A 19,035-nucleotide genomic window follows, 5' to 3' on the forward strand; every position below is an offset into this window, starting at 1 on the left:
AATCCATCCCTGAATGAGATCAAATCTTTAGTGTCATAAAAGTGCCTAAACAAGCTTTTGTAAAATTAACTCCATAAAAACTGTCTGAACGGCACTGTGTAAAACATGGTAGCAAAAAGTGTTGTGAAGTTTAATGATATGCTCCATAATGTCTTCAGTGTACTTCTGATTAGATGACCCCTACATAATATCTATAACTCCATTACCACAATAAAAGCTTAGATATTTAATAAATAAAAAATAAATAATCCTAAATGAACATGTCACACATATTTATGAACTTTGCAGTAAATGCTGCATTTGGTCATTAAATGTCAATTAGTTCATCTTAATTGACCTTTTTATTTATCCATTTGATTTATAAAATATCAGTAGGTGTTCATGCAGTGCTAAATGACTGCAGGCTTTGAAATACTGTTAAAATGGCTTTTAGACTGCTGATGTCTAGTGTAGCCTAGTGGAGACATAATTCCGTGTTAGACAGTGCTGTGTCTGGTAGCACTATCTGTTCTTTAAAGTTTCTCTCCTGTACGTCCTGAATTGAAGGCCTCTTAGGTAGTGTATGGGCTTACCAGTGGATTACATGTTGGTTGATACCTGTGCAGGTCCCACAGGATACAGTTGAAGTTGTTACTTAAGTTGAAGTCATTAAAACTAATTTTTTAACCACTCCACATATTTCATATTAGCAAACTATAGTTTTTGCAAGTCGTTTAGGACATCTACTTTGTGCATGACACGTAATTTCTCCAACAATTGTTTACAGACAGATTATTTCACTTTTAATTGACTATATCACAATTCCAGTGGGTCAGAAGTTTTCATAAACTAACTGTGCCTTTAAGCAGCTTGGAAAATTCCAGAAAATAATGTCAAGCCTTTAGGCAATTAGACAATTAGCTTCTGATAGGCTAATTGGTGTCAATTGGAGGTGTACCTGTGGATGTATTTTAAGGCCTACCTTCAAACTCAGTGCCTCTTTGCTTGACATCATGGGAAAATGAAAAAGAAATCAGCCAAGACCTCAGAAAAAAGCATTTGGGCCTCCACAAGTCATCCTTGGGAGCAATTTCCTAATGCCTGAATGTACCACATTCATCTGTACAAACAATAGAACGCAAGTATAAACACTATGGGACCACGCAGCCATCATACCGCTCAGGAAGGAGACGCATTCTGTCTTCTAGAGATGAACGTAGTTTGGTCCGAAAAGTGCAAATCAATCCCAGAACAACAGCAAAGGACCTTGTGAAACAGGTAAACAAGTATCTATATCCACAGTAAAACAAGTCCTATATCGACATAACTTGAAAGGCTGCTCAGCAAGGAAGAAGCCACTGCTCCAATACCGCCATAAAAAAAGCCAGACTACAGTTTGCAAGTGCACATGGGGACAAAGATATTACTTTTTGGAGAGTCTGATGAAACAAAAATTGAACTGTTTGGCCATAATGACCATAGTCATGTTTGGAGGAGAAAGGGTGAGGCTTGCAAGCCGAAGAACACCATCCCAACCATGAAGCATGGGGGTGGCAGCATCATGTTGTGGGGGTGCTTTGCTGCAGGAGGGACTGGTGCACTTCACAAAATAGATGGCATCATGAGGAAGGAAAATTATGTGGATATATTAAAGCAACATCTCAAGACATCAGCCAGGAAGTTAAAGCTTGGTCGCAAATGGGTCTTCCAAATGCACAATGACCCCAAGCATACCTCCAAAGTTGTGGCAAAATGGCTTAAGGACAACAAAGTCAAGGTGTTGGAGTGGCCATCACAAAGCCCTGACCTCAATCCGATATAAAATTTGTGGGCAGAACTGAAAAAGCATGTGCGCAAGGAGGCCTACAAACCTGACTCAGTTACACCAGTTCTGTCTGGAGGAATGGGCCAAAATTCCAGCAATTTATTGTGAGAAGCTTGTGGAAGGCTACCCAAAACGTTTGACTCAAGTTAAACAATTTAAAGGCAATGCTATCAAATACTAACAAAGTGTATGTAAACTTCTGACCCAGTGGGAATGTGATGAAAGAAATAAAAGCTGAAATAAATAATTCTCTCTACTATTACTCTGATATTTCACATTCTTAAAATAAAGTAGTGATCCTAACTGACCTAAGACAGGGAATGTTTTCAATGATTAAATGTCAGGAATTGTGAAAAACTGAGTTTAAATGTATTTGGCTAAGGTGTATGTAAACATCTGACTTCAACTGTATATAGCTGGTATGGGTGCTGACATCAGTGATTCTGAATATTAGTGTTATCAAAGACTGTCTGTGTATGTCAGAGGGTCTGCTGGTCAGTGTTCATGTGGGTCTTATTGTCATTGTCTGTGTAATACTGTCTGTAGATCCTCTGGCAAGGAGCTAATAATGGTCTGGATGGACTGCTCCAATCTTTCCAGTAGCTCTTCCTTCACTGGAAGCTGGTGTTTTCGAGCTCTCACCTGGGTAGGAAATGCAGAGGAAGAGAGAGAGAAGCTTCATGCAAATGTCTTGAGGGAAAATATTCTAACAATGCTCTCTTTGTTCCCTCAAATTCAGAAGACAGCACTGTAATTAAATTAATGTCTGAAGTGGGCCATAAGCTAATTATTAACTAAGATTCACTCACTAGTTTTTCTCTCAGCTTCAGGATGAGGTCAACAATTTCTACCTCTGATTTGTCTTTGGTCCATATCAGCAGATCCTGTGTGTAAAAAAAAATATAATTTGATTAAGGTTCTATGTGATTTTATTTTTTGCTGCTATGCAGCTAAAAGGCTACAGTTTACTTTTCACTAGCTTTTCCAAGTATACTATTTTGACTGCTAGCCCGTACGGATGCATTTGATCCATGCACACTACAACTGCTTTATAGTACAGGCAACTCCGGGTACATATGTAGATGGCATGCCTTGACTCCTTTAACTTGCAAACTAATGTATTTATCTGACGTCAGATACTTGTGTACAGGAGGAGACATTTTTACAGCTTAGTTTAAATAGTTGGTCTTTTTTTCCACTGTGAAGGAAGATTTGAGTTCTGAAAGTTCTAGTATGTTTTCAAAGTACAATGAATTTGATTCCTTATAATACTATATTCAGTTGATTTCAATGAGTAGAGATTAATATTATACTCACAGCTGCACAGACGGCCTCTAAATTAAGACATTCTACTTTCTGAGTCATCTCTCTGTGTTTGAGACGATACCAGCCATCAAAGTTTGGAGAACGAAAGAACCGCCTGGAAACCACATGCACATTATAGTAAATACTGTATGTGCAATTAATGGGAAGGTTCAGTCTTTAGTTTCAGAACAAGTAGTTCCTGGTGGGTTACCTGTACAGGCCCATCCAATCTCCTTTCAGCACAGAGGTAAGCTTTGCTTGCTCCAGTGTCTTCATAAATTCCTCCTGACTGAAGGACCGGATCTGAGGAGGGGTCTGAGAAACACATCCTACATTTTTATTGCCAAATGAACTCTGAGAATTAACTTTGTGTTAATGGCCCAATATAAGTTATGGAAAGAGGTTAAGAGTACCATGCCTTCTATCGATTTCATGCATTTCTCCTTCAATGACATCAATTAATATCTGATTACGTAATCTTGAACCAACCTTCCATGGAGTTATAGTTCTCTGCGGGGGCATCAGACTGGCCAAATACCGCTCCTAAAGAAAAGAATGGGTGTGAAGTTGAGGCTGAGGATAGTTCTTTGATTAAAATGAAAAAGAAAGGTTGTATTATAGTTCAGGTCCAATGTCTAAACTCAATGTTTTTTTAAACTTCACCAGTGGGAGAATGAAACTCTGTGTCTGCTCCAACAGATGCTGCCTCAGGATGCTGCTTTGCACCTCTGACGGCCTTTTTTTCTGGATACCCTGAAAGAAAATCAAACAAAGTGTGACACATGTCGTCGGTGCAATGTGATAAAACGATAAATAAAAGCAATCCCTTTCATGTAAATCTGAGTTTTTGCCACAACCGCAATGAGCGACAGCCTTTCGCCATCAGGACGTTTTGTTGATCACTAGGATTCTATGTCTCTGGGTAGCCCCGCCTACAGTAAAATCTCACTGGTCTAAAATCCCACTCCACATAACTGCACCAAATATGCTATGATTGGCCATGATTGTGTCACGTAGTGCAGCATTTTTCTTTCCGTGTAGGCACACAAATTACTTGATACCTGAAACTTTTGTCCAGTAAGAACTCACTTTTTAATGAATTTTTAATGAATCAACATCTATAGCCTACCTTTAAGAGTCGTTTGATTAGGGCTTTATCTTTGTGTAGGAACGTGTTGTACGCTGTGTATATACCTTTATGGGAGGACAGAAATTTTTTTTACTTAAAGGCAGGGAAAAACAAATGTAAAGACTAATGGAATTTCTTATTTTCTACCTGGTTTTGTATCCAGTGTTTTCAACTTGGCCAGTTTCTTGGTCTTCACCTGCTTTGGCAAATCACCTGCAGAACAGAGAAACCTTAAACCTCAATGAACTATATACGAGAATTACATATACTCCTCATGTACAAAAATGTTTGAAAACAGCAGGACAATGTGATGAGTCATGGGGTTAAAAAGCAGTATTATTTACCAGACATCTTGAGGTCTCCAATCCGTATGATGTGTGGCCAGCACTGAAAGGTCTTTATAAAGAAAGGGTTTGTGACACCCAGTATCACACTGGGCCTGAAAGCAGAACACAGATGGATCATGGAAGAGTCATATCCTGCCCCAAACATGATGGAAGTAACTCACACCTGATCAATGCATTTTCTTACAAAATATACCTTGAAATTCTTAAAGAGTGATTATATTGAGGAGTTTGTGTTTGATCTTACGGCGCCTGAGTTCTGGTGGTGTACTCCTTGAATTCACTGTCATGAATGGTGAAGTAGGGCCGGTAATCCCCACAGTAGCGCAATGGGGTGATGGAGCTACAACAGAGGAATATATTCAAGTAACACAAAATAACACAATTCAAATAGATTCAAACAGATTGAGGTTTTTGCAATTTAATCAAACAAAATTTTTTTTTAATTATCCCCTTTTCTCCCAATTTGGAATGCCCAATTCCCACTACTTAGTAGGACCTCGTGGTGGCGCGGTTACTCACCTCAATCCGGGTGGTGGAGGACAAGTCTCAGTTGCCTCCACTTCTATGACCGTCAATCTGTGCATTTATCACGTGGCTCGTTGTGCATGACACCACGGAGACTCACAGCATGTGGAGGCTCATGCTACTCTCCGTGATCCATGCGCAACTTACCACGCGCCCCACTGAGAGCGAGAACCACTAATCGTGACCATGAGGAGGTTACCCTATGTGACTCTACCCTCCCTAGCAATAGGGCCAATTTGGTTGCTTAGGAGACCTGGCTGGAGTCACTCAGCACACCCTGGTTTCGAACTTGCGACTCCAGGGGTGGTAGTCAGTGTCAATACTCGCTGAGCTACCCAGGCCCCCTTTAATCTCAATTTTTAAAAGTTATGACAATTCTGAACAGTTCCAAAATATTGTAGCTTGGAGTTTTTGTTGTAACCAATCAAGGATGTTACCACATATTAAGGACTGGGGGAGACCAAATATAATAATTAACTAGATAGGTAAAGTTTGTCAAGGCATCACAAAGCCTTTTCTGTATAAACCAGTTTTAAAGTTTAATGGCTTCACAGACATTACAGAAAGGCAAATAGCCAGCCAGCTAGCAAGATAGATAGATAAATCAGACAAACCTTCAGATAAATAGACAAACAGACAGATAGACATGCATGAAAGAGAGAGTAAGTTAAAACAAATGAAAAGCCTCATGCGAGTTTGTTTGTTTACATTTTTTGACAGTTGGAGTTTGAATTAACGAGCATTCCATTGGCCTATTTGAACGTTCCATCAATGTAAATATATGGGATTTTTCAGATTTTTTTTAATTATCTTCTGCTGTACGAAAACCATAATTTTGTTTAGTTAGAAAAGTCACAACAAACCAAGTCAGAAAAATCTGAAGGTTTGGTGTCTATAGCTTGATAGCTCTAGGAGGAGTTACAATTAATAATTTTGGTCTTGGTTTAAGGATTTTGGAAAAACCCTAAACCAAGTCTGTAAAATAACAGTATGTTGGCTTTGACCCTCATCGGTCAACCAATAATCTGAATATTGGAAGGAACGTGCCCCCAAAGTATATTGTGGTTATGGCCCTGTAACTGATTATGAATAAACATAAGCAAGAGCTTTAAAAGTAAACAGACCAATGGAAACCCCAGACACTGATTTTTTTTTTCAGTTCCTCAGAATGATTGATGCATATGATCTGCTGGGAAGTGAGCAATGAGAACACTCTGTCCATACCCAACCAGAGCCAGCACAGTCTCTGAGGAGACCGTTGGAGAAGGTGCCATAACAACCACTGGCTCTCCTAGCAACATCAGCTCCCAGAGCATCTGCACGTGAATCAGGACTGACTGGAAACATCTGATCACATGAAAGGTCAATTAGGGCAATCTGTAGTTATGGTGTGCTTTTAGTGAATGCTGTAAAATCAGCAGATGTTTTAGTAATTAAAGACCACATACATGCACAAGCAGTATAATACTCACTTAAAAAGATCCAGCTCAAAAATTGTTGGAAGAACTGTGGGGGCAGGGAGCTCATTCTGCAAAAACAACAACTTTTTTTAAATTAATGAACCTAATATCAGCCTCATGTTTAAAAAAAAGGCATGAATGCATGATAGTCTTTGCACAATGAAAGAAGCACCTCAGTTTCTGCCTGTTTTACAGGGCTTCCTCCTGGTACTTCATCTTTTGAGGGAATTCTGACCTGCAAATAGAGCATTGGACAAGTCGAATGGATGCAGACCAATGGCAATTAACTTCTAAATAATTATCCGAGCCATCCAGACAGTTTTTATGGAGAAGTATAAGGATAAGCTCTGAGGATGAGCTCTAAGGAGTTTTCCATCTATGACGTTCTCACCTTCATCACCACACCCATCACAGGTAAATTAACAGTCTGCCCTGGTATCGGTGCTGGCCATTGGTCAATTTCATTACAGACTGAAACAGATTAACCAAGATTGAGGTTCACAGTGCATCCGGAAAGTATTCACAGCGCTTCACTTTTTCCACATTTTGTTATGTTACAGCTTTATTCCAAAATGGATTAAATTCATTATTTTCCTCAAAATTCTACAAACAATACCCCATAATGACAACATGAAAGAAGTTTGTTTTAAATCTTTGCAAATTTATTAAAAATAAAAAAACGAAAAATAAAAAAATAAAAATAAAAATCACATGGACATAAGTATTCACAGCCTTTGCTCAATACTTTGTTGAAGCACCTTTGGCACCAATTACAGCCTCAAGTCTTTTTGAGTATGATGCTTCAAGCTTGGCACACCTATATTTGGGCAGTTTCTCCCATTCTTCTATGCAGGACCTCTCAAGCTCCATCAGGTTGGATGGGGAGTGTCGGTGCACGGCCATTTTCAGATCTCTCCAGAGATGTTCAATCAGGTTCAAGTCTGAGCTCTGGCTGTGCCACTCAAGGACATTCACAGAGTTGTCCCGGAGCCACACCTTTGTTATCTTGGCTGTGTGCTTAGGGTCGCTGTCCTGTTGGAAGATGAACCTTTGCCCCAGTCTGAGGTCCAGAGCGCTCTGGAGCAGGTTTTCATCAAGGATGTCTCTGTACATTGCTGCATTCATCTTTCCCTCGATCCTGACTAGTCTCCCAGTTCCTGCCGCTGAAAAACATCCCCACATCATGATGCTGCCACCACCATGCTTCACTGTAGTGACGGTATTGGCCAGGTGATGAGCGGTGCCTGGTTTCCTCCAGACATGATGCTTGCCATTCAGGCCAAAGAGTTCAATCTTTGTTTCTCATGGTCTGAGAGTCCTTCAGGTGCCTTTTGGCAAACTCCAGGCGGGCTATAATGTGCCTTTTACTGAGGAGTGGCTTCCGTCTGGCCACTCTACCATACAGGCCTGATTGGTGGAGTGCTGCAGAGATGTTGTTCTTCTGGAAAGTTCTCCTCTCTCCACAGAGAAATGCTGGAGCTCTGTCAGAGTGACCATCGGGTTCTTGGTCACCTCCCTGACTAAGGCCCTTCTCTCCCAATCACTCAGTTTGGCCAGGCGGCCAGCTCTAGGAAGAGTCCTGGTGGTTCCAAACTTCTTCCATTTATGGATGATGGAGGTCACTGTGCTTATTGGGGCCTTCAATGTTTCAGAAATGTTTCTGTACCCTTCCCCAGATCTGTGCCTCGATACAATCCTGTCTCGGAGGTCTGCAGACAATTCCTTGGACTTCAAGGCTTGGTTTGTGCTCTGACATGCACTGTTAACTGTGGGACCTTATACAGACAGGTGTGTGCCTTTCCAACTCATGTCCAATCAACTGAATTTACCACAGGTGGACTCTAATCAAGTTGTAGAAACATCTCAAGGATGATCAGTGGAAACAGGATGCAACTGAGCTCAATTTTGAGTGTCATGGCAAAGGCTGTGAATACTTATGTACATGTGATTTTTTTTGTTTTTTATTTTTAATACATTTGCAAAGATTTCAAATAAACTTCTTTCACGTTGTCATTATGGGGTATTGTTTGTAGAATTTTGAGGAAAATAATGAATTTAATCCATTTTGGAATAAGGCTGTAACATAACAAAATGTGGAAAAAGTGAAGCGCTGTGAATACTTTCCGGATGCACTGTATATTTTATATTTAAGAAGCCTTAATGACTAAAGATATATGATGGACACTGACTCCATCAATCTAATGTAAATATATTCACACAAATGGTAAACATTTTGGATTTATATATTGTACCATCACAGATATTCAGATGGGGTTTTACAGAGAATATGTGAACACTGAAAAGTCAATGCTTGTATTTGTCGACAGTTTTTATGTGCGTTGAAATCTAACCCTTTATTGGGACTGAATAACCCCATTGGCATTATATAGATTATCCTCTGTAAATGATTTTCAAACTAAGTTGGGGTTCAATTTGAGTTTGAAGACACCAACTTTACAAAGTCAAGTTGGCCTCACCTGTCTCCAGAAAAGGTTCAAGTTTTTCAAAGTATTCAGGAGCAATGACCTGCAGCAGTGAGTGGAACAGGTGCACAAATGGAAGTCTGGACACCACCACCAGAGACTGGGAATAGAGTGAGATAAGACTCTTTGAGAGGTTTGTATTCAGAACAAACAGCCTTAACAATCATTTACGCTGGTATTTTGTTTTGACTGCAAAGTAATTAAATAAAGCCGTTCATTTTAAGGACATTTACAACAACTTCAGTTTCAGATTAGTTACTTAGGCCTACCTTCTGAAAGTAGCCTCTTTTGACAGATGCATCTTTCACTTGTCTGAAATACACATAACCATAGAAATGTGCATGCTCCTTCTGAAAGACAAGTGCAGTATTTTAAATGTGGGATCACCAGAATCACTATAAGAGATTAATTTCTGGATTCATTTATTAGTTCACAGCACAGCTCTATCATTGGTGCACTAGCATGTTGATATTCAAAATAAATAAACCATTTGTTTGTGTGTGTCATTGTGCTGTGGTTTCCCCAAATCATATACCCGGTGGCCGAGTGGTGCACAATACAACCACATTAGCAAAGCAAATAAAAGCTGAAAACACAATGGAAATAAGCCATAACTTAAAGGAAAAGCTACAGCACAATGGAAATAAATGACAACACAGCAAAATTAAGCAACAACAGTGAAATTAAGCCACAACTGACAGAATTAAGCCACAGCACAACTAAATAAAGCCACAACACAGTGAAATTAAGCCAAAATACAATGAAATAAAGCAACAACACAAAGGAAAAGCCACACAACACAGCGAAATTAAGCAACAACAGTTAAATAAAGCCACAACTGACAGAATTAAGCCACAACACAACTAAATAAAGCCATAACACAATGAAATAAAGCCACAACACAATGAAATAACGCCACAGCAAAATGGAAATGAGCCACAAGTTCACAACTAGCGCTGAAATGATCAGCAATGATATCGACAATGTCGACAATAAAAAATTGGCAGCAAAAATTTATGTTGTCGAATAGTCGTTTGATCTCATTTAACACAGCTCACAGTCCAGAAGCACTCTAAACTTTCACAGCTTCAGTTGATGTAGATTGCAGAGTATGAGGGAATCATACAAAAATACCAAAAATGTAAATACAGAAGAACTCTTGTTGTGGAATAAGAGGAGCCGGAGCTGCTGCTCCGCTTAAGCAAAACTTGCACTTGTTACATCTTTAATGCAGTTATATTTAATGCATTTTAGCTTTATTTAAAGTTCAAATAATAAGGAAGCATGTCATGTAAATAACTACAAACTTTGAAAGTGGCATTTCTCTGTGCGGTCAGCGTCTCTTCTATGAGTTGTGCAAAGTGTCCCGATCTAAGGGGGAGCGATTGAAACTGCACCTGTTTATGCACACTTTATCGCGGGGACGCTCATCCCTCGAGCACATGCTGCAGCTAGATTATAACGTGATTACTTGCGACTTATTGAATCATAATATATGTGTCACTGTGCATTTCTTATTGTGAAGAAAATTGGCAATACGTCGCTTTATTAATAAGAGAGAGTTTGTTTTGTGAGTTAAAGATGGATTGAAGTGAACAAAAAGGTGACAGAGGGTAGTCTTTGCCCCATTATACACTGCAACAAAATACGTTTTTGATTTGTTTTTGTTTTGACTTGTTTTCCAATATAAATATCTAAAACTCCTTTAAAACAAAGTACATTAACTTTAGGAGCTATACTGCAGAAGAAAAAAATGTATCTGAGTATACTGAATATAACATTAAAAATACAAATATTTTAAAATATCTAAAAATCCTTTAAAAAAGATGCATTCACCTGAGAAGCACCATATAAGATGTTTAGACTTGCTTTTAGACAATAGATCTTGAATATAAGTGTATTTTGTTTTTACTGCACTCGCAGAAGTATAACCAAGTGAAAAAATACACTTATATACAAAATACACGTATATTTAAGAGACATTCTCTTAAAGAAAGTCTAAATATCTTATATGTTGCTTCTAAAGTAAATGTATCTAGTTTTAGACCATTTTAAATGGAAAAAAGACAAAAATGCTTGATAACAGGATTTTTGCAGTGAATTTTTTACTGAATTAAACTTAATAAAAAGTATTTTTCCCCCTTTAATTCAGTGAATGTCATTTAGAGGTATTTTTAAAAGATGATTTTGTCCTCTTTATTATTAGTAAACACATTTAATACAACCTTTTAAGTCGGGGCACAAGCTGAATAGTCGGTTTAGAGCTAATGATTAATCTTTGCAATAATCGCCCAAATAGTTGAATAAGCGTTCTAATAATCGTTAGATTAGTCAATTATCAAAATAATTGTTAGTTGCAGCCCTATTCACAACACAGCGAAATAAAGCCACAACACAATGTAAAAGCCACCCAACACAATGAAATTACGCCACAACACGGTGAAATAAAGCCACAACACAATGTAAAAGCCACCCAACACAACGAAATTACACCACAACTCAACGAAATTAAGCCACAACACAATGGAAAGGCCACAGCATAACAAAATAAAATCTTAAGTATGTAATTCCTGCGACACTAGCGCCACCAAGCGGAATTGCAAAATTAACTTTGTTTTCAAAACAGCTTTCTGACTACGCCCCCATCTGCAGTTGCCCCCAACTCATGCCATTGGTTGAGGAACGTTGTTGGGGCGGGGACTATCTCTTTGTTTGTAAGCGGGTCGCTCTAAAAAAACTTTCAAAATTACATTTTCAAAGTGCCATAGGAAGACAGTGCTTACAGTTTTGGGGAAAATTAACCTATAATGGCTTACTAATAATCATCTCTGCATATTTAGCTTGGATAGGAGAAAGTGTTTTAACACAGCTTTAAACCAATACAGTGAAATAAAGTCAGAACACAGTGAAATAAAGCCACAATACAGCTAAATAAAGCCACAGCACAAGATAAAGCCACAACACAATGGAAATAAGCCACAAGTTCACAACACAATAAGATTGAGCCACAACACAGTTAAATTATGCCACAACACAACAAAATAAAGCCACAAAACCACAAAATAAAGCCACAACACAATCAAATTACCACACCAAAATCTTTGCATCATTGACCAGTAAGGATTAGGGCAAATCTTGATGAAGTTATGTTCCAACCAGGTTGCGTTGTCCAGAGCACTTAAAGACAAATATGTACAGTGTTTTTATAAATATTTATTTTCTTAAAATTTGATTGTGTTCTTATATTATTAATTTCATCATGCTGTGGCTTATTTCAGTGTGTTGTGGCTTAATTTAGTTGTGTTGTGGCTTCATTTCGGTTGTGTTGTGGCTTAATTTCATTGTGTTGTGGCATATTTCGGTTGTTTTGTGGCTTAATTTCATTATGTTGTGGCTTAATTTCACTGTGTTGTGGCTTAATTTAACTGTGTTGTGGCTTAATTTCATTGTGTTGTGGCTTAATTTCATTGTGTTGTGGCTTAATTTTGTTGTGTTGTGGCATATTACCATTGTGTTGTGGCTTATTACCATTGTGTTGTGGCTTATTACCGTTGTGTTGTGGCTTAATTTTGTTGTGTTGTGGCTTAATTTCGTCATGTTGTGGCTTATTTCTGTTGGTTTGTGGCTAAATTTAGTTGTGTTGTGGCTTATTACTGTTGTGTTGTGACTTAATTTTGTTTTGTTGTGGCTTAATTTCATTGTGTTGTGGTTTATTACCTTTGTGTTGTGGCTTATTACCGTTGTGTTGTGGCTTATTACCGTTGTGTTGTGGCTTATTACCATTGTGTTGTGGCTTATTACCATTGTGTTGTGGCTTAATTTCATTGTGTTGTGTTTAATTTTCATTGTGTTGTGGCTTAATTTTGTTTTGTTGTGGCTTACATTTTGTTGTGGCTACATTTTGTTGTGTTGTGGCTACATTTTGTTGTGTTGTGGCTACATTTTGTTGTGTTGTGGCATATTACCATTGTGTTGTGGCTTATTACCATTGTGTTGTGGCTTAATTTCATTATGTTGTGTTTAATTTTCATTGTGTTGTGGCTTAATTTTGTTGTGGCTACATTTTGTTGTGTTGTGGCTACATTTTGTTGTGTTGTGGCTACATTTTGTTGTGTTGTAGCTTAATTTCATTGTGTTGTGGCTTATTATCGTCTTTTGTGGCTTATTACCATTGTGTTGTGGCTTATTACCATTGTGTTGTGGCTTAATTTCATTGTGTTGTGGCTTAATTTCACTGTGTTGTGGCTTATTACCGTTGTGTTGTGGCTTATTACCATTGTGTTGTGGTTATTACCATTGTGTTGTGGCTGATTATCGTGTGTCGTGGCGTATTACCATTGTGTTGTGGCTTATTACCGTTGTGTTGTGGCTTATTACCATTGTGTTGTGGCTTAATTTCATTGTGTTGTGGCTTAATTTCATTGTGTTGTGGCTTAATTTCATTGTGTTGTGCTTAATTTCATTGTGTTGTGGCTTATTATTGTTGTGGTTTATTATTGTTGTGTTGTGCTTAATTTCATTGTGTTGTGGCTTATTATCGTTGTGTTGTGGCTTAATTCCATTGTGTTGTGGCTTAATTTCATTGTGTTGTGGCTAAATTTCGTCGTGTTGTGGCTTATTATCGTTGTGTTGTGGCTTAATTCCATTGTGTTGTGGCTTAATTTCATTGTGTTGTGGCTAAATTTCGTCGTGTTGTGGCTTATTATCGTTGTGTTGTGGCTTAATTCCATTGTGTTGTGGCTTAATTTCATTGTGTTGTGGCTAAATTTCGTCGTGTTGTGGCTAAATTTCATTGTGTTGTGGCTAAATTTCATTGTGTTATGGCTTAATTTCATCGTGCTGTGGCTTATTTGTGGCTGAAAGACCTCTCAGGTAAAACTAGAGGAGGTGGTGTATGTTTTATGATCAACAAATCCTGGTGTGATCAGAGGAACATACATTCTATCAAGTCTTTCTGCTCTCCTGATCTGGAATTTCTTATGCTTCTGTGTCGACCATTCTTGCTACCGAGGGAATTCACAGCGATCATTATCACTGCTGTGTACATTCCCCCACAAGCCGACACAGACCGGGCACTCAAGGAACTGTATGGGAGTATAAGTGAGCAGGAAACCGCGCACCCTGAGGCCGTGTTCATTGTGACCGGGGACTTTAATAAAGCCAGTTTAAAATCAGTCGCACCAAAATATCACCAGCACATTAGTTTCCACATACGAGGGGACCGTCTCTGATGACGACATCGAGCTTTACGCTGATAGCGTAATGTATTTCATCAGAACGTGCATAGAAGAAGTGATTCCGACCAGGACAATACGGATCTATCCGAATCAGAAACCTTGGATCAGTAGCGATGTTCGCGCGGCACTTAATGTGCGGACCTCCGCTTTTAATTCCGGGAACGCGGAGGAACATAAACAAGCCAGTTATGCCCTCCAAAAAACTATCAGAACCGCAAAACGCCAGTACAGGAGCAAGATTGAAGGACAGTTTAACACCACCAACTCTAGAAGCATGTGGCAGGGAATTAACATCATCACGGACTTTAAAGGGAATAAAAACTCCGCCATGAACACCGCTGCCTCTCTACCGGATGAGCTAAATACTTTTTATGCTCGTTTCGAGGGAAATAACATCGCCCTTGCGGAGAGAGCTCTCGCGGCTGAAGCTACAGAGGTTAGTTCACTCTCCGTCTCTGTAGCGGATGTAACACGATCCTTCCGACGGGTTAATATCCGCAAAGCCGCGGGCCCAGACGGCATTCCGGGCCGTGTCATCAAAGCGTGCGTGAACCAGCTGGCTGGTGTTTTTACGGACATTTTCAACCTTTCCCTCTCTTTGTCTGTAGTCCCCACATGCTTTAAAACATCCACCATTGTGCCTGTACCAAAACAATCAAAAATAACTTGTTTAAATGACTGGCGTCCTGTTGCTCTGACCCCCATCATCAGCAAATGTTTTGAGAGACTACTCAGAGATTACATCTGCTCTGTATTGCCACTCAATCTTGACCCGCTGCAGTTTGCTTACCGCAACAACCGCTCCACTGATGATGCCATTGCATCTACAATACACACTGCTCTCTCCCACCTGGAAAAAAAGAACACTTATGTGAGAATGCTGTTTGTAGACTACAGCTCAGCATTCAACACCATAGTGCCCTCCAAGCTAGATGAGAAACTCCGGGCTCTGGGCTTAAACAGCTCGCTGTGCAGCTGGATCCTGGACTTCCTGTCAAGCAGACGCCAGGTGGTTAGAATAGGCAGCAACATCTCCTCATCACTAACCCTCAACACTGGAGCCCCGCAGGGCTGTGTTCTCAGCCCACTACTGTACTCCTTGTACACACATGACTGTGTGGCAACACATAGCTCCAATGCCATCATTAAGTTTGCTGATGACACGACGGTGGTAGGTCTGATCACTGACAATGATGAAACAGCCTACAGAGAGGAGGTGCACACTCTGACACACTGGTGTCAGGAGCACAACCTCTCCCTCAATGTCAGTAAGACAAAGGAGCTTGTGGTGGACTTCAGAAGAAAAGACAGAGAACACAGTCCCATCACCATCAATGGAGCACCAGTGGAGAGAGTCAGCAGCTTCAAGTTCCTGGGTGTCCACATCACTGAGGAACTCACATGGTCCGTCCACACTGAAGTCGTTGTGAAGAAGGCTCATCAGCGCCTCTTCTTCCTGAGATGGCTGAGGAAGTTTGGAATGAACCGCCACATCCTCACACGGTTCTACACCTGCACTGTGGAGAGCATCCTGACTGGCTGTATCTCCGCCTGGTACGGCAATAGCACCGCCCACAACCGCAAAGCACTGCAAAGGGTGGTGCGAACTGCCAGACACGTCATCGGAGGTGAGCTTCCCTCCCTCCAGGAAATATATACAAGGCGGTGTGTGAAAAAAGCTCGGAGGATCATCAGAGACTCCAGCCACCCGAGCCATGGGCTGTTCTCACTGCTACCATCAGGTAGGCGGTATCGCAGCATCAGGACCCGCACCAGCCGACTCCATGATAGCTTCTTCCCCCAAGCAATCAGACTTCTGAACTCTTGATCTCCCACGATCAAAATACATCAGCACTGCACTTTACTACCCTTACTCTTATATCTCACACCGGACTGTCATAAATTATATTATTATTATTATATTATGTTCTCTCTTAACAACTGACTATCAACCGACAGCCTGAATGTCAATACAGTACAATACTGTACATTTTATATATACTATATATACTTTTTTTTTATATATATTTTTATTTTTAATTTTTATTGAATAATGTATCTATATAGTAAAAAAAAAGAAAAAGAGCGTATTGTATACTGTACAGTGTATGTTATTATTTGTATATTGTTGAGTGTAATTATGTGTATATTAGATGTTTAAATTGTGTTGTGTTTATTTGATGTTATTGTAAATTGGTATATGTCTCATCACTGTCACGACTGCTATGTTGATCGGAACTGCACCCAAGAATTTCACACACCATTGCACTTGTGTATATGGCTGTGTGACAATAAAGTGATTTGATTTGATTTGATTTTTTTATTTAAATTGTGTTGTGGCTTAATTCTGTTGTGTTGTCACAAAACTTTGTTGTGTTGTGGCTTAATTTCATTATGTTGTGCTTAATTTCATTGTGTTGTGCTTAATTTCATTGTGTTGTGGCTTATTATTGTTGTGTTGTGGCTTATTATTGTTGTGTTGTGGCTTATTATTATTGTGATGTGCTTAATTTCATTGCGTTGTGGCTTATTATTGTTGTGTTGTGGCTTATTATTGTTGTGTTGTGGCTTATTATTGTTGTGTTGTGGCTTAATTGTGTTGTGTTGTGGCTTATTTCAGTTGTGTTGTGGCTTACTTCAGTTGTGTTGTGGCTTATTTCAGTTGTGTTGAGGCTTAATTCCATTGTGTTGTGGCTTAATTTTGTTGTGTTGTGGCTTAATTTCATTATGTTGTGGCTTATTTCAGTTGTGTTGTGGCTTAATTTTGTCGTGTTGTGGCTTAATTTCGTCGTGTTGTGGCTTAATTTCGTCGTGTTGTGGCTTATTTCGGTTGGTTTGTGGCTTATTACTGTTGTGTTGTGACTTATTTCAGTTGTGTTGTGTCTTATTTCAGTTGTGTTGTGTCTTATTTCAGTTGAATTGTGGCTTATTTCAGTTGTGTTGTGGCTTCATTTTGTTGTGTTGTGGTTTATTTCAGTTGTGTTGAGGCTTAATTTCGTTGTGTCGTGGCTTAATTTCATTATGTTGTGGCTTATTTCAGTTGTATTGTGGCTTATATCTGTTGTATTGTGGCTTATATCTGTTGTGTTGTGGCTTATATCTGTTGTATTGTGGCTTATTACTGTTGTGTTGTGGCTTATATCTGTTGTGTTGTGGCTTATTTCTGTTGTGTTGTGGTTTTTCCATTGTGTTGTGCACCCCTTGGCCACTGTACCTTATAATTAAGGCCAGGTGAATGGAAAAACAGCACCTTGAAAACTATTGTAAGCAATTTAACACAAGTACATTTTCTTACCTGCAGAGTCACAGGGGCATCCCTGTTGTACGCATCCTCTTGTCCAAACCAAGAGCCACTCCGGCCCACCGACTGCCGCAGTCTGAAGCTGAACTGAGTGTCCCCGAGGCATCCTGCAGAAAGACATGCGATTGAGCTGTGATGTTCGTGTTTCAGCTATTTATCATGGCAGAACTGACGTTAGCAATTACCTGAGTATGAGTCAGGAAAGGATAAATAACAGATGCTCGTCTTCTAGAGAACAGAAGGGAAGCATTTTATTAATTTGAGAGACATTTGGAGGGAAATAACAGGTTTGAAAATGGTTTTTTACATACTTAGCTGTATAAAGGTACGGTTATGACACTGTATCTGGAAAATAAACAATACTAGAAATTGGCCTTACCTCCTTTTCTGTGAGTTTGACATCATGGGGGTAAACGAGCTGATGACAACAGAAAGAATCTTACTGATAGATGCTGCTGTTGCTGCAGCAGATACAGTGATACAATGTTACAAACAATAAAACAGTCAAGACTGGGAATTTTTTTTACTGTCAAAGACATGTCACTTAAAACAAATCTTACTTATAACAGTTAACAATTTTGAGGCGGTCCTTCAGTTACGCTTGCAACATACTGCACAAACAAACAGATGTAAGAGATGCAAGCACATCATTTGAGTACCTCAATGGATTGTCCGAGCTCGAGGTCGAAGGTAACGACGCACACACACTCAAGCCAAGCGGAGAAGCACGACCACGGTGCCGTTATCTCAGCATTTGTCGCCGCAGCCTTTGACGCCCCTTCCCGAGAATCGGAGCTGTCAAATGGGTCCATTGTGTCCTAAGGATCCATTAGATTTCCGCTTGCTTTTGTGAGTGATCACGTTCTCGGTCATCCTTTAATGATCACGCAAGCTGAACAGCGCCCTCGAGCGGGGAGGACTCCAAATACGTTCATATTTTATTTTATTTTATTTTATTTTATTTTATTTTATTTTATTTTATTTTATTATTTTATACACTGTACCTGTCTTTTATCTTCTCCTTTATTTCCATATTTTCATATTTACTACACCTTATTTATTTTCTAAAATATATTTTTCTAAACTCTATATTTCTATAAATACTTTTGATGGTTTGGCAATATTGTAAGATAGGTGCTATTTACACCTAGTGCAAGTAGTCACTCCGATATTGTATATTTTCCAAAGACAAGCAAAAAAAGAAAAGAAAAAAAAAGAAAAGAAAAAAACATCCACCATTGTGCCTGTACCAAAACAATCAAAAATAACTTGTTTAAATGACTGGCGTCCTGTTGCTCTGACCCCCATCATCAGCAAATGTTTTGAGAGACTACTCAGAGATTACATCTGCTCTGTATTGCCACTCAATCTTGACCCGCTGCAGTTTGCTTACCTATTTATTTTATATTATTTTATACACGGTCCCTTTGTTTTATCTTCCCCT

The 19,035-nt window shown here is 39.3% G+C and overlaps 1 protein-coding gene across 4 annotated transcripts; it reads right to left on the reverse strand.

The window, feature by feature from the left end:
* Positions 1-322: 322 nt before the first annotated feature.
* LOC127436762 (protein DENND6B-like) lies at positions 323-18,575 on the reverse strand. Of its 4 annotated transcripts, none has more exons than XM_051691114.1 (20): positions 18,251-18,501; positions 17,971-18,009; positions 17,777-17,819; positions 17,586-17,698; positions 9,323-9,403; positions 9,048-9,153; positions 6,962-7,041; positions 6,743-6,805; positions 6,583-6,638; positions 6,335-6,457; positions 4,830-4,925; positions 4,583-4,677; positions 4,386-4,451; positions 4,239-4,303; positions 3,773-3,862; positions 3,599-3,652; positions 3,321-3,424; positions 3,122-3,224; positions 2,614-2,688; positions 323-2,446 (listed from the first exon to the last, which is right to left on the reverse strand). In XM_051691114.1, the coding sequence occupies exons 1-20, from the start codon at positions 18,401-18,403 to the stop codon at positions 2,324-2,326; spliced, it is 1,728 nt and encodes a 575-aa protein (XP_051547074.1). In that variant the 5' UTR covers positions 18,404-18,501; the 3' UTR covers positions 323-2,323. The 4 variants fall into 4 exon arrangements, 3 of the variants coding, with proteins under 3 accessions (XP_051547074.1, XP_051547076.1, XP_051547075.1); XM_051691116.1 differs by having other exon boundaries at positions 9,097-9,153; positions 17,971-18,052; positions 18,251-18,391; XM_051691115.1 differs by having other exon boundaries at positions 9,097-9,153; positions 18,251-18,313.
* Between the last annotated feature and the right edge of the window lie 460 nt (positions 18,576-19,035).

This window comes from Myxocyprinus asiaticus, chromosome 47 (genome assembly GCF_019703515.2).
Source record: "Myxocyprinus asiaticus isolate MX2 ecotype Aquarium Trade chromosome 47, UBuf_Myxa_2, whole genome shotgun sequence".
Taxonomy (NCBI): domain Eukaryota; kingdom Metazoa; phylum Chordata; class Actinopteri; order Cypriniformes; family Catostomidae; genus Myxocyprinus; species Myxocyprinus asiaticus.

Excerpts from the sequence above, each read along its gene's own strand:
- LOC127436762 (XM_051691114.1), bottom strand. The coding sequence starts at position 18,403 with ATGGACCCATTTGACAGCTCCGATTCTCGGGAAGGGGCGTCAAAGGCT. Across the intron at positions 17,820-17,970 it reads TCAAACTCACAGAAAAGGAG|AAGACGAGCATCTGTTATTT; the intron begins GTAAGGCCAATT and ends TCTGTTCTCTAG. Across the intron at positions 2,447-2,613 it reads TGAAGCTGAGAGAAAAACTA|GTGAGAGCTCGAAAACACCA; the intron begins GTGAGTGAATCT and ends TTTCCTACCCAG.